This window comes from Triplophysa dalaica, chromosome 14 (assembly GCF_015846415.1).
Source record: "Triplophysa dalaica isolate WHDGS20190420 chromosome 14, ASM1584641v1, whole genome shotgun sequence".
In the NCBI taxonomy this organism is placed as follows: domain Eukaryota; kingdom Metazoa; phylum Chordata; class Actinopteri; order Cypriniformes; family Nemacheilidae; genus Triplophysa; species Triplophysa dalaica.
Window position 1 is genome coordinate 2146779 of NC_079555.1, and position 19636 is coordinate 2166414.

Genomic DNA, 19636 nt, shown 5'->3' on the forward strand with positions numbered 1-19636 from the left:
TTTAAGGCTCCAACACTATAATTATTAAAATTATTTGAAAACAAGTTTTAGTCATTATTATAGAAATCACATTTAAAAGTTAACAGACATGCTTAGATTTATGTAGAAATAGGACCTTTCTCATTATACATTTAAACTTTTGATCATAACGCTGGATCCAGGTCTCCATTACAGTTATTTGGGATGGATTAGATGAAATGCTTAGTCATGTCTTACACAAGAGCACTAAAGGAAAAATAACATCTGGTAGAGTTATTTTCTGTGAATGATTCGTGTGTGGGATACAGAGAATGTTGTGTTGAGCGGTACCCTTGCATAACCCCAACCTTTGGTAGAAACCCATCGTCGTAAAACTGTAAAATACAGACACACCTACTGAGTGTATTTATTCTTTCCCTTTATAATATAAGAGTGGAGAGCCATCTGTTCTCTTGCAGTGTGCTGTGACTTCACATAAAAACTGAACCAAACAACAGCGTCAGAGGGTAAGAGATATCATCACCTGATTTACTACAAACACATTTACATTTAGATTTTCATTAGAGCTTCATGTTTATTTTCAGACATGACCGTAAATCTATTTTGTGTGAATTTAGAGTTCATGGCTGGTACTTCATTGTATTTTCACGGGAGCATTTCAGTAACAGCATCTATATTGCAATTCAAATTATTTTTGGCCCTTTAATCCAGTAAAACATCTTTAATGCAAACACATTTTCTTTATGAACCAAATTGTGTATGATATTAAGTTTTAAACAGAGATCATTCCCCGACCCAACCTTACTATAATTTTGTAAGATGTATGCATGACACTAGAGTAAAACAAATTGCCAGTGGAGTAAGAAAATGAATCTCTGAAAGTGTTACTATCTTATGCTGTTTTCCTTTACAAGTAAATTAATCTTGTTTTAAATGTTTGGATGATTTTCTTTTCTCAATTCGAAACAGAAATACTGATAAAGAGAATATATTTTGTTGTTTTTTAATAACAGCATACTTTAAACTCAAAGTCGATGTATAATCACATTCATTATTTGTTAACGTCTCTTTACAGTTTAGTGTCATTCCTGGTGGTATAATAACACATTCAGATGTTATGTTTTCAGGGGCCAGAGAGTTTGAACAAAAAAGCTATTTTTGGTTCCTCAAAGAGTAATTTACTCAAAGACCTTTTTTTTATAATCTAAAGGATCTTTTTACACTACAAAGAAGCTTTTGTGAAACAGAAAGGAGTGTAATGGTTCTTTATTGAACCATTTAGCCAAAAATGATTGTTGTATGGCATCGTGAAGCACCTTTGTTAAGAGTGAAGATAAAATGAAGTATGGAGAGTATTCTCTGTTCACTGATATCTAGCAGAAAAAAAGGAAAAGAGATTGTTACTGATAAAAATTGACGATTCAGATAACGGAAACCATGAAGAGGATAAACATTGAACAATAACACTCACATTTGATGTCCGTATAATGGCCGTATAATCTCATGTTTTGTCAGGTTATCAGTCATCGACACTGTTATTGATGGATATTTCATGCATGTTAGCTCAAAGAGGTTGAACCAATTGAATATAAAAGTGAAAAATCTTTTACACATTTGCATGTGGATTTCATTGTCCGAAACACAAAAAATGTTGTTTGTGTTCACTTAACAACCATATATTTATGGTGAGAGATGGCTTTGACACTCCTCCTCATACACATACATACACAAACAAACACAAACAATAATGTATACGATTTATTCATATCGTGGTCCAGACTCATGCAAGGACACTGTATGTCTTACACATGGACGAAGATGAATTATGGGACACCTCCTGTTGTTTACACAGTCTCTATATATGTCTTGATCAGATGGGAAAGCGGCGCTTTTCAGGGTTGGAGATCACCCTGATGGTGATGTTTGCATTGGTGCTGGCGGTCGCCGTGGCGCTGGTCGTTTTTCTTGCCCTTGGGGAGCCAGCAGTCATCAAGGAAGGTGGGTAAAGAAACCCTGATATTAAACCTGATATTGTACAATGAAAAACTCACACAGAGACACAAACATGGACATTTTCAGTCTACTGAGAGAAAAACACATTTGGATGTTGGACCCCTGTACAGTTGACTTCTTGGTTATTTACGTAACGACGTGGCTTTAAAAAACTAAATCCAAAGTATAAACGTGCGCTGTCATTTTAAATATGCTAGTCTTTTAAAAAAATTGAATTGGTTTAACTTTATTGAGTAACATTTTAACTCAAAATTAGCAAGATGCTTTAGAGAATCAAACTGAATGGATAAATCAATTAAGGGTTAAATCGTCTTAAGTGGCAAACAGCACAAACGACCATATATGTTAAAAGCAAAGCAAATATTGATTTTTTTTTTAAAATTTCACGTGCGATAATTCCCATCTTTAAAACGCATGCATTTATTTAAAACACGTTGGTGAAGATGTACTAACAGCTTGCGGCAGTGCAAACGTTGCTTTTGGTGTAAAAAAAACTACTGTCGTTATTTACTAAAGACATGCAGTGAAAATCATTGTTGAAAAGGTGTGGACACGGCTGCATTTGCGACTGACTTCATTGCATATGCATGAGTTGAAGTTTCCTATTCAGACGCAAATCTTTATGGGAGGAGAGTATTGAAATGAATCATGCAATGTGCTTTACAAAGGCATCGCACTCATCATTGCACTAGTATTTGCATCATTATTTGACGCCTTAAGAAATGCATGTCTTAAACCCTGCGCAAATTTGCGTTGCTATTGGTAGATTGCAATGTGCGCCTTGTCAGTAAATCACCAGCTGAAATTTCCACTTCCATCTGCGCTTTTTTTAAATTACGCTCTATTACTATTTTGCCCTCTTTAGTAAATCTGCCCATTGTGATGCGAGGACATACTGAATAGCAGGAATAACCTCCATCTAAGGTTTTGGTTGGATATAAGAGACAAATTATTACTTCAAAAAAGTGTTTGTTGTGGACCTAGGGCAGATATACTGTCCTGTGGGACTACAGCTCCCGAGCAGTAGTTTATTAAAGATAAAAACACAGAGTCTGCCTAGTCAAGGACAGCGAGAAATGTGAGTCTTTGATGTTCTACTAAAGCATAAAGAATATGTCCGCACTGATAGTTATCAAGGACACCCAGCAGTGAGAAATCCAAAAGCAGAGGAAGTGAACGACTCACATGGGGACTAACAACTTGAGCACGCGCCGACGGGGCTATTATGACAGCTGTCACTCTCAATTTCAATTTACTGCCTTGACGTCGGTCAAGTGGTTTATATCTAAAAGCAGCAAATTGATTCCAGGACCACCGGTCTGGGTGGGGGGATGTCTCTGTGGTTTTAGACGACCTTGTTTTAGGAGCACAGGGTACTGAAGGAGATTGAGGTACAAAACGAGAAGAAGATTTGGGGAATATATTGCATATGACAATTTATTTCAGTCTAATACTTTTGCCTCAATTTCGCCGTCTTTGTTTAAAACCAAAAAATGCAGGTTATTTTATGCATCTGAAAGTGTGTTAAAGTCAACTGTACACGACGTAAACTGTACACGACAGCGTACTTAATTTTTTTTGTAAGCTTACTGTTGTAAATCTGTCCATAAACCGCGGTATAAATGTAAAGTGAGGGTTAAATATCATGATAAAAATATTGCAGTATATAAATGCATGGTTTATAGGCACAGCCCTACGTTGCAAGATTAGACTGGTCAATGATTAAAATGTAATATTTGTGTGATTATGCAATACATGCAGTACATTTCAAAAATCCTGACTGTGTATATTTTGCTGGTTATTTATTCAAGCACAAAGCTAAAAGAGGAACGTAACAGTAGTTTTAAGTGCTATGAAAATGGAGACAACAGCAAAACGATCCAATGTCCTTGAACTTACATTAGGAAAATTAACCATGGTGTTAAAAAGTGAAATTGAAGAAAGCAGGATTAAGTTCTCCAGGTTGAATTGGTACAAAAGACTATGGTAAATCTGGGTTACTACACTTAAAAACATCACTGGTTTTTTTTAAGTCATGGTTGGGTCAAATATGGACAAACCCAACCCTACGGAAATGTCTATATTTGACCTTCGGGCATACCAAAATAATTCACAAAATGATGTTATTTTGATAGTAATTTAAATGTTTTAATGAACAATCTATAATATATACAGCTTTAATTTGGTTTATTTTGTGTTTTCTTCTTTTTTTTGCAAACAATCAAAATTAGAAAGAGAGTTTGAAGCCATTGTGGCTCCAAAAGCCAAACTTTAAACAGGTGTTGTTGATATTATCGTGTGTGATAGCATGGTATCGTTAACCGTGTTTTTCAATATTTTGGTTATTTTCAATATTGTGACGCCCCTTATTAAACACAACCATAGATTGAAACAGCCCAGCATTTTTTTAAGTTTAAAGTTTTACTACAAACAAAACAAACAAAGTTATTATAATTGAGCCGCTGTAAATTTTGGAGTATTTAGCTCATCTAGTTGAGTTAAAGCGTGATGTGCACACAATGTAACGTGACCAGTTATAGCGTAATCTGTTACAATATAACACAATGTTTATATTCTATGTGTCCAGAATCAGGCACAGATCCAGAAACGATCGTTCCGGAGTGCCCCAATATTCCTCAGGGAGAGAGAGTGGACTGTTTCCCAGACGCGGGTGCTTCCAAGGTAAACTGAGATCCACGGCCAACATTTCATACAATCTCCCAGCATGCATTGCTCAGATGTCTTGTAAATCTACAGGAAAAATGTTCGGCGAGAGGATGCTGTTGGAGTCCCCTGAACGAGGCCAGCATCCCCTGGTGTTTCTTCTCTAAAAACCACGGCTACACTGTAGTCAGCGAGCACAAGCCGGATAGCACACGTGAGTCTGGTTTGCATGCTGTGATGAAACATTATAATACATGATATATTGTAGAGTCAGTTACTGCAGATAAGAGGTGGTGTGATCGTATATAAAAGTCCAATGAGCCGGTTGTAATGAGGTTTTTTGGCAGTTGTGTCCATAAGCAATCACCATTGTGCCTTTGATCCAGGCTACATTTGGAGAGATTACACCTGGAATGAATTTATGGTGACATAACCATTAAAAACCATATCTAGGTATAACTAATCAGAGAGACTGAGAACATTTGGAGGCAACACAAGCAAGATCCCTAACCTTAACAAAAAATCTTGATTCCATTTCTTGGAAAGTGTGCAACTGAGCACGTAGCACAAAGAGTATACAACATAACAAGGCCTCATGAAAAAATATGTTTATTTTGCTATAGATATTGAGGCCAGGCTTCAACGAATGAACGCCCCGTCCCTGTTTGGAGCTGATATTGAAGAGCTGACCTTCCAAGCTGAAATGCAGACAGAAAATCGCCTTCGATTTAAGGTTCGGTTACACTCACGAACACGAATAGCCACGCCATCATGAACACGTGCACATTAGTGTAAACTAATTCTGTGCAACCTTCTCTTCGCTTTTCAGATCACTGACGCAAAGCAAAGCAGGTTTGAGGTTCCTCATGAGCATGTGAAACCCCCCTCCGCTCCTCCCACCAAACCCTTGAATTATGAACTGGAGTTAATCCAGAAACCTTTTGGACTAAGGGTTTGGAGGACATCTCCCCGAAAAGTCGTGTGAGTGTCTTTCACCTGAGAGTCTTTGGTTTGTTTTAGTAATTTTGACATGAAGACGTTGACTCAATAGAAGCTACTGTAAATGCATTACTGTAAAAAAAACATTTGCTTTAGTGAGGACACCAGATAGTGAATACTACGTTTTAAACATCTAGATTTTTTTGTTGTTTTGATCCGTTTAGTTTGCATTAGCTAGAACTGCCAATACAATGAATTTAAAGTCCCTGTGAACGGGAAGTTGCAAATGTTTTTACTTTCGTATTCTGACACATTTCGGAGTGGAAAGAAATTTCAAAGGAGAAAATAAGTGTGCGTGGCCTTTGTTTTTCCCTACAAATTTTTAACTGAAGATTATGAGGGTACATACATTTTAAAAAGAATGACACACATTGATATGCTATTAAATATAACTATTAACTGTGCAATACTTCCTGATAAAAAAATAACATTTTTATTTTCACTGGGACTTTAAATACTGTTTTACAGTTTCACATTTAACAAAAGCAATTTGTTACTCATTTGAGAAGATTACCTTAGATTATACTTTTACCTTTAAAGTTAACGTTAAGACCATCAACATTCTCTGTGTATTGCAAAACAGTTATTATTTCAGCGTGATTCAGTAATCTTTTATCTGTTGGCTGGACTCTTGGCATTTATGACTTAAAAACCTAAAAATGACCTTACAAATCAAATACATGAACAGTTTAGAGCCTTTGGAATGCATATATTATAATGTACAGTAATAAGTTAATTCATCTTATCTGCAATGCTTTTATGATCTTTTGGAAGTACACAGCTTTAGATAAAGGAGTAATATAACTTTATATTGAGTACATGGTTATTTTCTTAACATTAAGGGATGGTTTAAAGTCGATGATCCTGAAATTGTGTATGCGTGCTTTCTAAGTAAATTAGTCTATAGTTTTTTTGATGAGCAGTCCAAAAGTTTGGTTAACATAAAAAAAATTGCTGCATGTACAATGAATGTTGAATAACTGAATAAATATCTTTAACCTTACCTTTCAGGTTCGACACAACCATTGGGCCGCTGGTTTTTGCTGATCAGTTTCTTCAGCTCTCTGCTAAACTCCCATCCCACAATATTTATGGGCTTGGAGAGCACGTGCATCAGAACTTCCGACATGACACAAACTGGAAAACCTGGCCTCTCTTCACGAGAGATGCTTTTCCCAACGGTGTAAGTACAGTCTTTGCAGAGGAGCTCGAAAGTCTGAAACTGCTTGTGAAAAATGCTTTTACATTGCATTATTTAATATAAAACCTTTCATAACAAATTAAGTTTTCAGAATAACAATAAAAATTGAGTGGAAAATGTGTGCAAAACCTGCTTCGTGTCATCCCATAATGATAACAAAACTGTTCCAAATAGCTTCTTGTGCACTTCAGCGGTGCATCACAAATATGTCACATTCGGTTTGTTACCTAGTATCATAGTGCATGTTAAATACTTCTTATTTTGAGCCATATCCTTTTCTTCAAAATCCCCCAAAAAACTCTCATCATTTACTCACTCTCTTGTCCTTTTGGGTAAGTTCCCTCAAAAAATGTACTAACTCTCATGTACTTTCAAACCTGTATGAATTACTTCATTCTATTGAACACAGATACCTACATCTGGAACAATTTTAGGTACTTTTAGTTCTAGTACATCACTAACCACCATAGAAGGACAATTAAATGGTAGTCAAAGATGCCCCAGAATTGTTTGTTTTCCTAAATTCTTCAAAATATCTAATTTTGTGTAAAACAACAACAAAAAATTCCATCTATGGTAATTGATGATGTCCCAGAACTGAAAATTGAAGACATTCTCCCACAAATGTCTGTTTTCATTGGATCAAGACATTTATACAGGCTTGAAACAACCTGGGGGTGGGTAAACAATAACAGAAATTTCTATTTTGTGTGAACTGTCCCTTCAAACCTGTATGACTTTCTTTCTTCCGCAGAACATGAAAGAAGATATTTTGCAGATTGTTGGTAGCTGAACAAAGGCGATACCCAATGACTTGCATTTGTTTTGTGTCATACGCTAGCAAAGAATACCGCCATTGATCGGCTACCAACATTTTTCAAAATATCTTTAGTGTTCTGCGGAATAAAGATTTGAAATGATAAGACGGTAAGAAAACGATTACAGAATTTCAATTTTTGCGAGAACTATCCCTTTAAACCTTTACCAGTTTACAAAATGTGAAAAGACAAAGAAAATAAGAGATTATCTATGTGGCTTTTTTTGCAACTCTGTAGAACATTTACTCTAAGCACAGCGCAAAGTCTTTAATATTTTCACCATCTCAGCACCTGCCTGATCGCTTTCTATCTACGCTTGTTCAAATTTCATGTTTGTGTTGCCTTTTTGTAATAAATGTCTGAAAGTGTCTCATTAAGCGGTTGAAATCTTCTCCTCCCATTTCTTTTCTCAGGGCACACACAACCTCTATGGCCACTACCCCTACTTCACATGTTTGGAAGACGAGAGTGGAAAATCCTTGGGCGTTTTCCTCATGAACAGCAATGCAATGGGTAAAAAACCCCACCAGTCACTCTCGAGTAGCTTGTTATGCCATTTTGATGGCATTTTTTCGCATTGCTGGTCACAAACATGAGACTTGCCGTAGGCTGAAGTCATAATATTTTATAATATGATTTGTGATGTCTGTGTACCCGTGCTGTGTGTGTGTGTTTGGCAAGTCTGCTTTGTTAAAGGTTAGGGAATTAAAGCAATTTATGTTGTTTACTGCATGCCTGTCTGTCCATGTCTGTGACAGAGGTAACGCTGCAGCCGGCTCCAGCCGTGACCTTCCGCACCATCGGAGGAGTTTTGGACTTTTATATCCTTGTTGGAGACACACCAGAGGCAGTCGTGGACGAGTTCACGAAGGTGAGCGTTGATTCCCAATATAAATAGAAACATTAGAGACGCTTGCGTGCTGGAAATGGCCGTTTCATGTAGGAGATGAGTCCTGGCGGACGCACAAGTTCCGACATGTGTGCAGTGGGGTTTTCCCTAGAGATCCTTTTACTTCGTCAACGGATAAAAAAACATGTTTATGCATATGCTGCTTTGTGTGATAGAAAAGAGTTAAGTGCATAGAGCGGCCTCAAAAGTATTTGGACACTTGAACACACTTTTATATGTATTAGGGGCGCTTTAGTGGACAGGGTTCAGGTCTAGTCCTAGACTAAAATAAATGTTAATGCTTTCTAAAATAAATCAAAATTGCGCTGACGTAGCATTAATTGCCAATGTTTTGTCTCAAAATACACAGTAATGTTGTTTTGTGATGCATGTTTTTAAACCACTCAAAATGCCTTGTCCTGGTTTAAGATAATGCCTGGCTAGGAAGACCTGGGCCGTATTCATGAAAAATCTTTGCGAAAAGAGTTGTTCCTAGTGACAAAATTCTAAGAAAATACTTAGAAATGTGTGCGTTTCCCCTCAGAATTAAACGAAAGATCCTAGTAAAGATAAAAGTAATTTATTAATCATCTTAACCCCTAAAAGAGCTCTTAAGGTTGTAAAATTTTAGGGGCAGCGAGAAGGACTTTTAAGAGACTTGAGTTTCTTTAGCAGCAGCGAAAATGGACGAAACACGAAACGTGAGAAGAAATGTGATGCAATGCATGACAAGTTCCAAATTACTTCAATTTTGATCAGATTTTTTTTTTTTTTTTGTGTGTGTGTGTGTGTTCAAACTTTGATTATCTTGGATTACCTTTGATTATTAACCTTCTAACATTAACAGCATGGAGAAAAAAAAAGGAAATATATATATATATATATATATATACAGTATATATATATAGTGCTTGTGAGTACGCTAAAACATAAAAAAGACTTTTGCAATTTCACACTTATGACCCAATACTTAAATGCGCTCTTTTTTTCCTTTGATCAAACAACCAATCACAGTCTGTTAAAGACTGCGTCATACATAGCACGGTTCAGCACCGCCTCCTCACTGAGATGACTGTTTTTGTCTTTTCCTTGCTCAGAGTTTCTCTCAGATTGGTCCTGAATCGATTTTAAGCTTTAAAAATACGAGCCCTGTTCTTAACCTATAAACAATTCAGGACGCCAAAAAAGTCGGCTTTAATTTTGAACAATTCAAACTTTAATATACGACATTTTAATTTATTACATAAATGTGCTTTTACCTGTTTTCAAACGTCACTGGTCCATAGCTAATGTGATGAACCCACTGACTTAATACATCAACTAAAAATCATATCGACACCAGTTGGGAAAAAGCAAATGCAATTTTATTGTGTAGAGTTGGTTCAGAGGTCATTCTTAAGCAACATTTGTTAGCAGATGCCACTTGTTTTGATATTTTGTAATCTAATGCAATGACATTTAGACATACACAAGAGTGTCCCTGTTGAAAAAACAGCATATGCTGGGTCAGGTATGTTTTGATGCTGGTTTGCTGGTTTGTACTTGTTTAAGCTGGTCACATGCTGGTCTAAACTGGTCATGTGCTGGGCCTTAGCTGGTCATGTGATGGTTTAATCTGGGCTGCATTCAACCCTGACAAAACGTTGCAAAGCTTGAACATGCCTCAGCTTGGACCAGCACAAGACCAGCTTACACCAGCATTTGACCATCTTAAACCAGCACAAACCAGCCAACCAGTATCAAAACATACCCAACACAGAATTTGCTGATTCTTTCAACAGTGGTTAAAATCTAAGTACACTTTCATGACCCTCGATATATACCTCACCGACCTCTCTGTAAAGCACCAGAAAATTCACATTTAGAGAGTAATGCTTTTATGAAGCCGGTTTGAATAGACTGTGTTCAGAATTCTTCTCCTGAAACATAATAAACTTTAATGTTGCATTTATACGTCATTCTGCAATACCGTCTGATGTTTCCTTAGATTTGTAATGACATATTACAAGTGGTATTCTTGTGAGACCATCTGATCAAAAGTTTCCTGACAAAATTGTTGCTATGAAACATTTCAGAGTTCAAACCCTATTTAAGTTTTTGTATCTTAATACTTCAATTTATCTGTCACAGCAAATTATAAGAATTATAAAAGTTATATGAATGAAATGAATCCCATATAACGTGTTACATTTGAATTTTACATTTCTTCACATTTTGTAGATTTGTAGACATTCTTGCCCTAGAATGGCTTTCAATATTTCTAATTCTTTAAAATTGTGATGAAAGATGTATAGTCAAGAATTGTTGTATGATAATGATAAAAGACAGTTCTACCTGTCAATCGATTTAACATATCAATGCTAGTTTCTTGGTTTTCCTGTTAAAATACTTAAACTTACACCCAGATATAAAAAGTTATTCAGAACATATTTTTTACATTCCACAACCAACAGTTCATTCATTTGAACATGTGTGAAGTACTTCATCGATGAAGTTAAATAATCTAAATGAAGCTTTTAAGTTCTGTGATGTTCAGTGTGTCTAACAGTATTTCATATGTATCCAGCTGATTGGCAGACCCTTCATCCCTCCATACTGGTCTCTGGGCTTCCAGCTCTCTCGCTGGGACTACGGAAGCCTGGAGGAAGTGAAAAGAACCGTGGAGAGGAACCGACAGGTCGGCCTGCCATATGTAAGTTGCAGGGACTAAAAGAGCTTCAATCTCTGTTCTACACAACATGGTGACACCCAATACATCAAAAGTGCAGAACAAAGACTTATTCATAAAGAATGACTCCAAATATGTTAACTTCACCTAAATACACAGTTTGAAAAGTTTAGCGGATGATGGTGTGGCTTTAATTGCCGAAAGAGGCATCGGAGCTCGACGTTTGATGTAATTTGAACAAAAAGGGCATTAGCATGTCAGGATATTGCATCTCCATCTGATTAGCATCAGCAAATTACTGGCAGGAGAATCTCACCATCTGCTTATGGCTGATGGAAGTCGAGCCTTCCAGAAAATTCAGAGCAGACAACGGAGCGGCTACGATGCTAGCATGCTAAACAGGCCTTAACCACCATCAGAGCCGAGGATGCTTATTCTAGAGTAGAAGTTTAGATGAAATCAACATTTCAGCTGTTGACTGTCATTATACAGGTACACGATCAATGTAAAGGGCTTAGAATAAAGCAGGAGTCAAACCCAGGACACCTGAATGAAAACCAAGATCTCTTACTGTTGAACCATGTGGAGGCTCTTACATCTGTTGTGTGTTTCAGGATGTCCAGTACACCGATATTGACTACATGGAAGATAAAAAGATCTTTACCTATGATATGGTAAAGTTTAAAGACCTTCCTCAATTTGCCGACTATATGCATGCGAAGGGACAAAAGTACATCATCATACTGGTGAGCCAGTTTTACTGGGATGTTTTATATAACGTTGGGACAATTTTTTGACATTTGACTCCTTGGTTACACTGTTTGTATCTAAGTTGAGTGAAATGTATTCGTTGTCATAGGACCCTGCTGTGGCCACAAGTCAAAGGGTGAATGGGTCGTATGAGACACTCGTCAGGGGGAAGAATTCTAAAGTTTGGGTCACTGAAGCAGATGGTGTAACACCCCTGGTGGGTGAGGTAAGTTCTTCCAAGAGTTCTTCCAGCTGTTACGGTATAATGGAATTCTTCTCACATTATCATGGCATAACGTTGGCTTTATGCAACAAAAATAAAGATCATTTTGGTTTTGTCTTTAATCATCATTTCGCCTTGTGTTGTTTGAAGTTTGGTCTAATGTCTGTCGAATTTAAACAAAAACAAACCTCAGAAAATGACAAAATTACTAAAACCCGCATGTTGAAAAGTGCAAAGATGCATGAAAGTGACTAGTTCCTATATTCATTTTTGAACTGATATTTAATAAATTCATGTTAAACATGAAAAGGCTTTATTGTATTGTTAAACATCAATATGAACTTTTCAATGTAGTATTCAAGATTAGCATTTTTCTTGTTGTTTTGACTAGTTTGTCATGTCTCAGTTGTCTGCAAAAATATATATACATTTGCATTTTGAATTCTGGAGAAATGTTGTAGTTTTCAGAAGAAAAAAAACATTTTAATTTAACATGGTAAGTCTCTTCATTTTTTCTCATAGATGAAGTGCTGAATAAATTACAATTATAATGAATATTTTTACATTACTTAATCATGCAAAAATAATGTAAGGAATTTCAACTCGAGTCAATTCAAGATTAAAAATTGAACATTGAAATCTTTAGGGCAGCCCCACATTATTTACATTGTAATAAAAAAAACTTGAATTGAATGCGTTGAGCAGGAAGACTAGATATAATCACGTCGATCAAGAAAAGAAAGCACATTGAATAAATTGACACAAAGTTTGTCTCAAGCTTTCTAACCGGCCATGTGATCGATGGTTGCCATTATGTTTCCATCTGTAACCTTGAGTTTATGAGATTATTCCACTCCGCAGGGCAATAAGACACATACTATCACATGGCGATAATGTTGACTAATGATTATAAAGCCGATTAGACACAGCGGATGCTAATTGCTTTTTTATGGTTTTATTTCAGGTCAATGTTTGCATTGATTTTGCATTTGTTTAATATCATGCTTACGTGCGACTCAGAGCTCAGCTTAAAGAGAGCAAGAGAGAAAATAATGGAAATGCCAGGAGCTTGTAAACAGAAAAAAGAAGACACGTTTGTTCTGTGACCTGTTTAATGTACAGTACAGGTCACATTTACCCCTAAACCTAAAGTAATTATTTTCAGATGTAAACTATTCTGTGTTATTTATAATCGAGAGAGAAACTACTAAAAATATTGGTAACACTTTCCTTTGTAGCATGTTTGTATAATGCGTTATTAAAGGGTTAAATGCATTATAATTCTTCATAATGTGTGTTGTTATGCATTATATGTAGTTGTAAAGAAGTATAACCAATTTAAAATCTGTAGTGTAACAATGAATTGCTAAGTGTTATAATGTCTTAACTGTAATGACAATTATTTATAAGACATTACGATGCATTAAAAGGTGCATTACAATGCTTTAAAATTATGCATTATACATACATGCTTCAAGGAAAGTGTCACCAAAATATTAAACTGAAATTTATGTAACAAAACAATAATTGTGAAAATGAGTTTTTTAAGGCGTGAATTCCTAAGTCAAAGCAGACTCAAATTCCACATGAATTCATAACATTTCTGTAGGGACATTTTGTGAAAGTGCTGGAAAAGATATTAACTGTGGATGACTGTGAGAACATTCATTCTTATTCTGTATTTTTGACTTCTCTCCTCTCAAACTTTCTATTCTATTCTCTCAGGTGTGGCCAGGTGAAACCTTGTTTCCCGACTACACTAACCAGGCCTGCATTGATTGGTGGGTTGATGAAATAGAGCGGTTCTACAAGGAGGTCAAGCATGATGCTCTTTGGATTGTAAGTAATTTCCACGTGACCCAATATTGAACCTAATCATTTACATAAACGAAAGGTCATAAAAGGTCACGTGCAATATAGGAGTCTTCCCAATTCAATACCTTATAGGTCAGTGTATGGACACCTATAAATCAAGATCCAGAGGATCATTTCTAGGTTTAGATTCACACTGATGAATAAAATGTAGATTTATTGTCAACATCATATGTGAATCCATAATATTTACTTGGTTTTATTGATTCGGTGCATGTTATTCCAAGAAAAAGTTTGTACTAGTTTATTTAAATAATAATACATTGTTCTGCCTTTGAAACAACAACGTTTCTCTGTTCAGGCTATTGTTAATAGATTTCCTAATGTAATTGGTATACACGGTGACGCTCTCAAGGGTGAAGTTGTTCTTTAGCTTCCACATTCCGGTCAAAAAACCTCTTCAGACGTTTGTGCTCACTGTGTTCCGCAAGAGTAAATCCCCCACAATCCACTGCAAACTCACAGTCCAGTCAAGCCCCAGTGCTGCTCCACAATCTAATCAATCCCAGTTAAAGAAAATAAAGTCGCACACTACCGCGCTTTTACTTCCACTGCTTTATTCAAGGATGGTGTCTTCTAATCTCAATACGGTTCGCTTTAGGGAGAGCTAAACTTCTTGTTTTGTTTTCAAGGACATGAATGAGATTGCCAGTTTTGTGAAGGGATCCAACAAAGGCTGCGCTGTTAACAACCTCAACTACCCTCCGTACACCCCACGTGAGTCCTAAACGCATCGACGACAACATTTCATCAGCTCGTATTTGCACATCACCTAACGTTTGTTTTCTGGTTAACTGTAAAGATATTCTTGATGGAGTCCTGTACAGTAAGACCTTGTGTATGGATGCCAAGCAAACATGGGGGAACCACTATGATGTCCACAGTCTCTATGGATACTCCATGGTCCTGGCCACAGAAAAGTAAGCGCTGTTGTTTTTGCTACTGTACCTTTAAGGACTCTCTGGGTTAAAATTCTGTGCTATGATTGGTGTACAGTTTCGACGCGTAAGAACATCAAGCTTTTTATTTCTTGTGAAGAGCAACATTAGCGTGCTCCTCTTGAAGGGAGAAGTTAATGATAAAAGTTTGGAATTCGCACTTATGTCGCTCTGACAAGTGAGTTTGATGAATGTAAAGCAGGACAGAATGACAGTTCTGAGTCAAACTCACAGCGGTGGTGAGTCGAGCTGCCTGAGAAGTGACTCACGAACGGCCAGCGCTGTCGAATGGCAAGATGTCTTCTTCAAAGGGGGTCAAGAGGGCTCGAGCAGCATCATTCAATCTCCTTATTTGCTTCCTTCATTTTCAGCAGGAAGTCTTTACTCATCTTGTAATTTCTACCTCATTGATTCGTTTCGCTCTTTTTTACGCACCCTCTCTCTTCTTTGATTCGCTCACAGCGTAACTCCCACGTAACTCCTGACTGTGTAACACCTCTATGGATTTCTGGGCCCCCTCTATGTTGGCACAGAGCTTTTATAGTTTTCTCATTGATGTCGCTACCCTTGTATTGCTGTGCCAACGCTCTTGTTAACTCTGTTTTCATTTTGCTTCCAGGGCGTCAAAAAGCGTGTTTGGGAACAAACGTTCCATGGTTTTCACCCGTTCCTCCTTCCCCGGGGTGGGCAAATACGCGGGGCACTGGCTGGGCGACAACGCCGCCAACTGGAATGATATTAAGTGGGCCATTCCCGGCATGCTGGAGTTTAACCTGTTCGGAATCCCTTACGTAAGCGCCTCCTTTTACAACGCACATCCAAACGGATATCTTTTTCATTGATTGTAGTCTTTCTTAAAAACACACAACAGTCACACTGAGAGACATTGGAAGGTTTCAAACACTGTATTTGATTGAGTTTCCATGAAATGCAATGAGATATTGAATGGGCGCTTTGGACCGGTGTTCCAGTCTGAATTGAATTAACATTGACTGACCCACTCAACAGTCACATCCAATGAATTTATCATAGGATGGACAATGTAAGCATGTGCCTCTATCGCTGTATCCGGAATCATGGGGCGTTGCATTGCGTGAAATGTGGAAATTGTTTTGTTATCTTCATTATCTTACTGCCTTAGAATATATACAGTGCGGAAAAATCCCAAAAAATGTTCTTGAAATTCATCAGATAAATAAAAAGGCTTAAAATTAGTTAAAACATTTTTAGTCGATCAAATTTGTTTGAGAAATTCACTCATTAAATTACATTTTAGCATTAACGTAAATGTCCACAAAATACTGTGAATTTTCTGCCAGTACTTTATCGTTTTTTTAAAGGATTTTTTTACAGTGATGTTTTTTAAATGCTTCCAGTAAACAGAATAAGAGATTTCAGAAGTGATTTCCTTCGAGGCAGAGACATTAGCTAATTTCCTCAGTTGATCTCCATTTAATCTCCATGAGACATTAAGAGATCTCATTCGCGTGTTTTATCTCTGTACTTTATTTAACACAGTTTTTTTCCTTTTGCAGATTGGTGCTGACATCTGTGGATTCTTCGACGACAGTCCTGAAGAGCTATGCAGACGTTGGATGCAAGTCGGCGCCTTCTACCCTTTCAGCCGCAACCACAACGCCCAATATTACAAAGTACGTCCTGCACTTTAAATACGACAAACATTCAATATTAACGCTCCAAACGTCTTCGTTTCCAACGTGTTTCAGGACCCACGGCGGTGCTTAGAATTACAAACGTGTCCTCTCTCTTTAAATGCTATTTGTAGAAGATTTATTTCCCTAATCATTATTGCGAGATTGGCGTGAGAGAAGCAATCAGACCTCTGGAGCGAGAGTTTGAGAGGGCAAATGAGGATGAATGGAAAATGATATTCTCGGTGAAATTAGATGAATAAGATTTGACCTTTTAGTCGGAGAGTAATCATTCCACGGCTGTCTGCGGGACCGATGGGTCTTTGCCACGATGAACGTATTATCAGTATCCACACAGTAAAATCCATTTCTCACACTTCAGTTCTCTCACGTTATTCTTTGATCCATGTGCCTGTAACAGCCTCAGGATCCTGCATCATACGGCGCTGACTCACTCTTGGTGAAGACCTCCAAACATTACCTGAACATCAGATACTCCCTCCTGCCTTACCTCTACACGCTCTTCTTCGATGCTCATGTCAACGGGAAGACCGTAGTGCGGCCCATGATGCACGAGTGAGTGTGAAACCGTTTCACCGACTTCAGATTCTACAAACAGCCATCGGTCATGTTTTCATGGACTTGATACATAAGATTGCTAATGTATAAAACAAGTGCAAACTTTAGGAAGGGTACCTTTTTTCAGTATACCTTGTGCCATATATTTCTCTTAAATTCTGGAAACAATTAAAATGATTTGTCATAGAAGCTGGTGAACCGGTGTTTCAAATGCATATGTCACGGCTACTGATACTGACCAATCAGCTTCTGGAATTGAACTGCAACGTATTTGTTATATGACAAACAACATGTTTCCTCTTGTGTAGGTTCTTCTCGGACAGTGCGACCTGGACAGTGGACCGCCAGTTCCTGTGGGGAGCCCACCTGCTCATCACACCTGTGCTGGACCCTGTGAGTACACACACACACACACATAGTGTCGACACCACAGGAAGCTTACTGCACGCCAATAGCAATGACCTCATCTGGGACAAATGAGACAAAGATGGTACTTTGTTCTTTTTTCCACTCATTTTCATCTCTTTTTTTCTCGCTTTCTAATTAGATCATTGACCTCATTATGAAAAAATGAGTACTGAATATAGATTGCCGTCATGTGAAAATGGGTGATGAATCGTTGGAACGCTCTAATGTGGTTTCTTGCGTTTTATCGAGGATATGACCGAGAAAGCTCTTGCTGTTCAAAGCGTTTCCTGCGAGGATACAGAAAAAGTCTGTTTGGAGAATGATGATGCATGCACGTCGATACAAACGCCGGGGTTGTTCAATTCTTTAGAGAGCTCTGTGTGATGTAAACCCTTGGTGCGTGAGTCACATGAAAGATTATGATGATCATTAGACCTTCTGGAAAGAATGGAAGGTAAAACAGGTGCATTTAAACATATTGCAATGTGGGAAAACATGATTTTGGTTCATGACACTGACATGTGACTTGCCAAACATTGAACTACTCAACAGTTTTGCATTTTTTTGTATTTTTGAGCGTTCAGATGTTATTGCTCATCGTTGAACCCTGGAAGTCACTGCTGCGGAAGTCAAGATGCTTCTGAATTCTTAGATAAACAACAGATTGGTCAAAAGTGATACTTGCTGTTTCTCAAAACTGACGATGCAAATTTCTTTTACAAAAAATATAAGTCGGTTGCTTTTATAGGTTGATCTGAATATCACATTTGAGTGACATCATCTAAAATGTACAGTTTCTTCTTTCATGCAAAGGACGATCCATCTCTATTTTTGTTTGATGTTTCTCTTCCTGTTAGTTTCTTTTATTTTCTCTCCATAATTATTCACTGAATATCTCTCTCTATCTCTACTTTAAGCTACTGAGATATCAGCTCCAGAATCATTGCCCTCGATGGCCTGCCAATTAGTTTAATGAATGACACTCATTAGTAATTCATCCGAATAATGTCCGTCATGATTTCTTACAACGTTTAAAGATAGCACAGATATGCATTTACATCTTTAACAAAGCCTCTGTTTTCCTGTTTTCTTTAAATTTCAGGGTGTTGACAGAGTGAGAGCTTATATCCCAGATGCCATCTGGTACGATTTTGAGACGGTAAGACCATCCAGTATTTGTTTTTGGACACTGTAAACAAACTCACAAGGGATACTGTAAAGTCATTGTCACAAAAGTCATCTCATTAATTGCATTCAGGAATTTATTCAAATGTGTTATTCTTTATTAAAACCAAGTCTGGAGTACGTTGGCCTATGTTCCTCGGGTGGTTTATGTTTAGGTCTAGAGTCCTGTCAGTGCCAGATTAGCTGATCTGTGATCAGTGCCTCCCATGCGGCCATGTGTTGTGAATCTCAGAACTAGTCGAGTATAGTAACTGTAATTGACAAAGAAGGTCTTGAGTGATCCCAGCAGATGCTGTTGGGTGGAGAAAGGACTCATGGAATCTGATTGGATCTATCTGGACTGAATTATTTACACTGTGTGTGCGCGCGTGTGCATGAGAGAGAGATTTGTAAGGCAGTGATCTCCCTTACTAAAAATATGCTGTAAATTTTGTACGAGTTTTGTTTTACTGTAATCAAAAATAATTGTATTGGTGCAAGCTTTACTCTATCAGTGTGTTAGGCTTTGGAATAAAGAATACTGAATAATAAAGAACCTATGTTTACTAGTATGAACATATTATGTTTTGCATTTTAGGAAACAAAGATCACAGAACGCAAGCAGATTGTTGACATGTACCTGCCCGCTGATAAACTGGGTTTACACCTGAGAGGCGGAGCCATTCTGCCAGTGCAACGACCAGACGTCACAACCACATACAGGTGACTTCTGAAATACTGATAGACATCCTCGCTCCATACATATTATACTTAATCCAGCTGACATTTAACAACAGCTGCTTATATTGTCTTATGCAG

The 19636-nt window shown here is 37.4% G+C and overlaps 1 protein-coding gene across 1 annotated transcript in view; it reads left to right on the forward strand.

The window, feature by feature from the left end:
* The first annotated feature begins 414 nt into the window (after positions 1 to 414).
* si (sucrase-isomaltase (alpha-glucosidase)) overlaps positions 415 to 19636 on the forward strand; it is a 41741-nt gene continuing 22519 nt past the window's right edge. The window contains exons 1-21 of the mRNA XM_056766089.1: positions 415 to 485; positions 1854 to 1977; positions 4580 to 4674; positions 4750 to 4870; positions 5280 to 5389; positions 5486 to 5637; positions 6667 to 6838; positions 8088 to 8187; positions 8433 to 8545; positions 11130 to 11255; positions 11846 to 11977; positions 12091 to 12207; positions 13930 to 14043; positions 14709 to 14793; positions 14879 to 14996; positions 15634 to 15805; positions 16550 to 16666; positions 17088 to 17242; positions 17554 to 17638; positions 18756 to 18812; positions 19416 to 19540. Coding sequence (XP_056622067.1) covers positions 1854 to 1977; positions 4580 to 4674; positions 4750 to 4870; positions 5280 to 5389; positions 5486 to 5637; positions 6667 to 6838; positions 8088 to 8187; positions 8433 to 8545; positions 11130 to 11255; positions 11846 to 11977; positions 12091 to 12207; positions 13930 to 14043; positions 14709 to 14793; positions 14879 to 14996; positions 15634 to 15805; positions 16550 to 16666; positions 17088 to 17242; positions 17554 to 17638; positions 18756 to 18812; positions 19416 to 19540 — 2390 coding nt within the window. The 5' untranslated portion in view covers positions 415 to 485. The remainder of the gene's footprint in view (positions 486 to 1853; positions 1978 to 4579; positions 4675 to 4749; positions 4871 to 5279; positions 5390 to 5485; positions 5638 to 6666; positions 6839 to 8087; positions 8188 to 8432; positions 8546 to 11129; positions 11256 to 11845; positions 11978 to 12090; positions 12208 to 13929; positions 14044 to 14708; positions 14794 to 14878; positions 14997 to 15633; positions 15806 to 16549; positions 16667 to 17087; positions 17243 to 17553; positions 17639 to 18755; positions 18813 to 19415; positions 19541 to 19636) is intronic.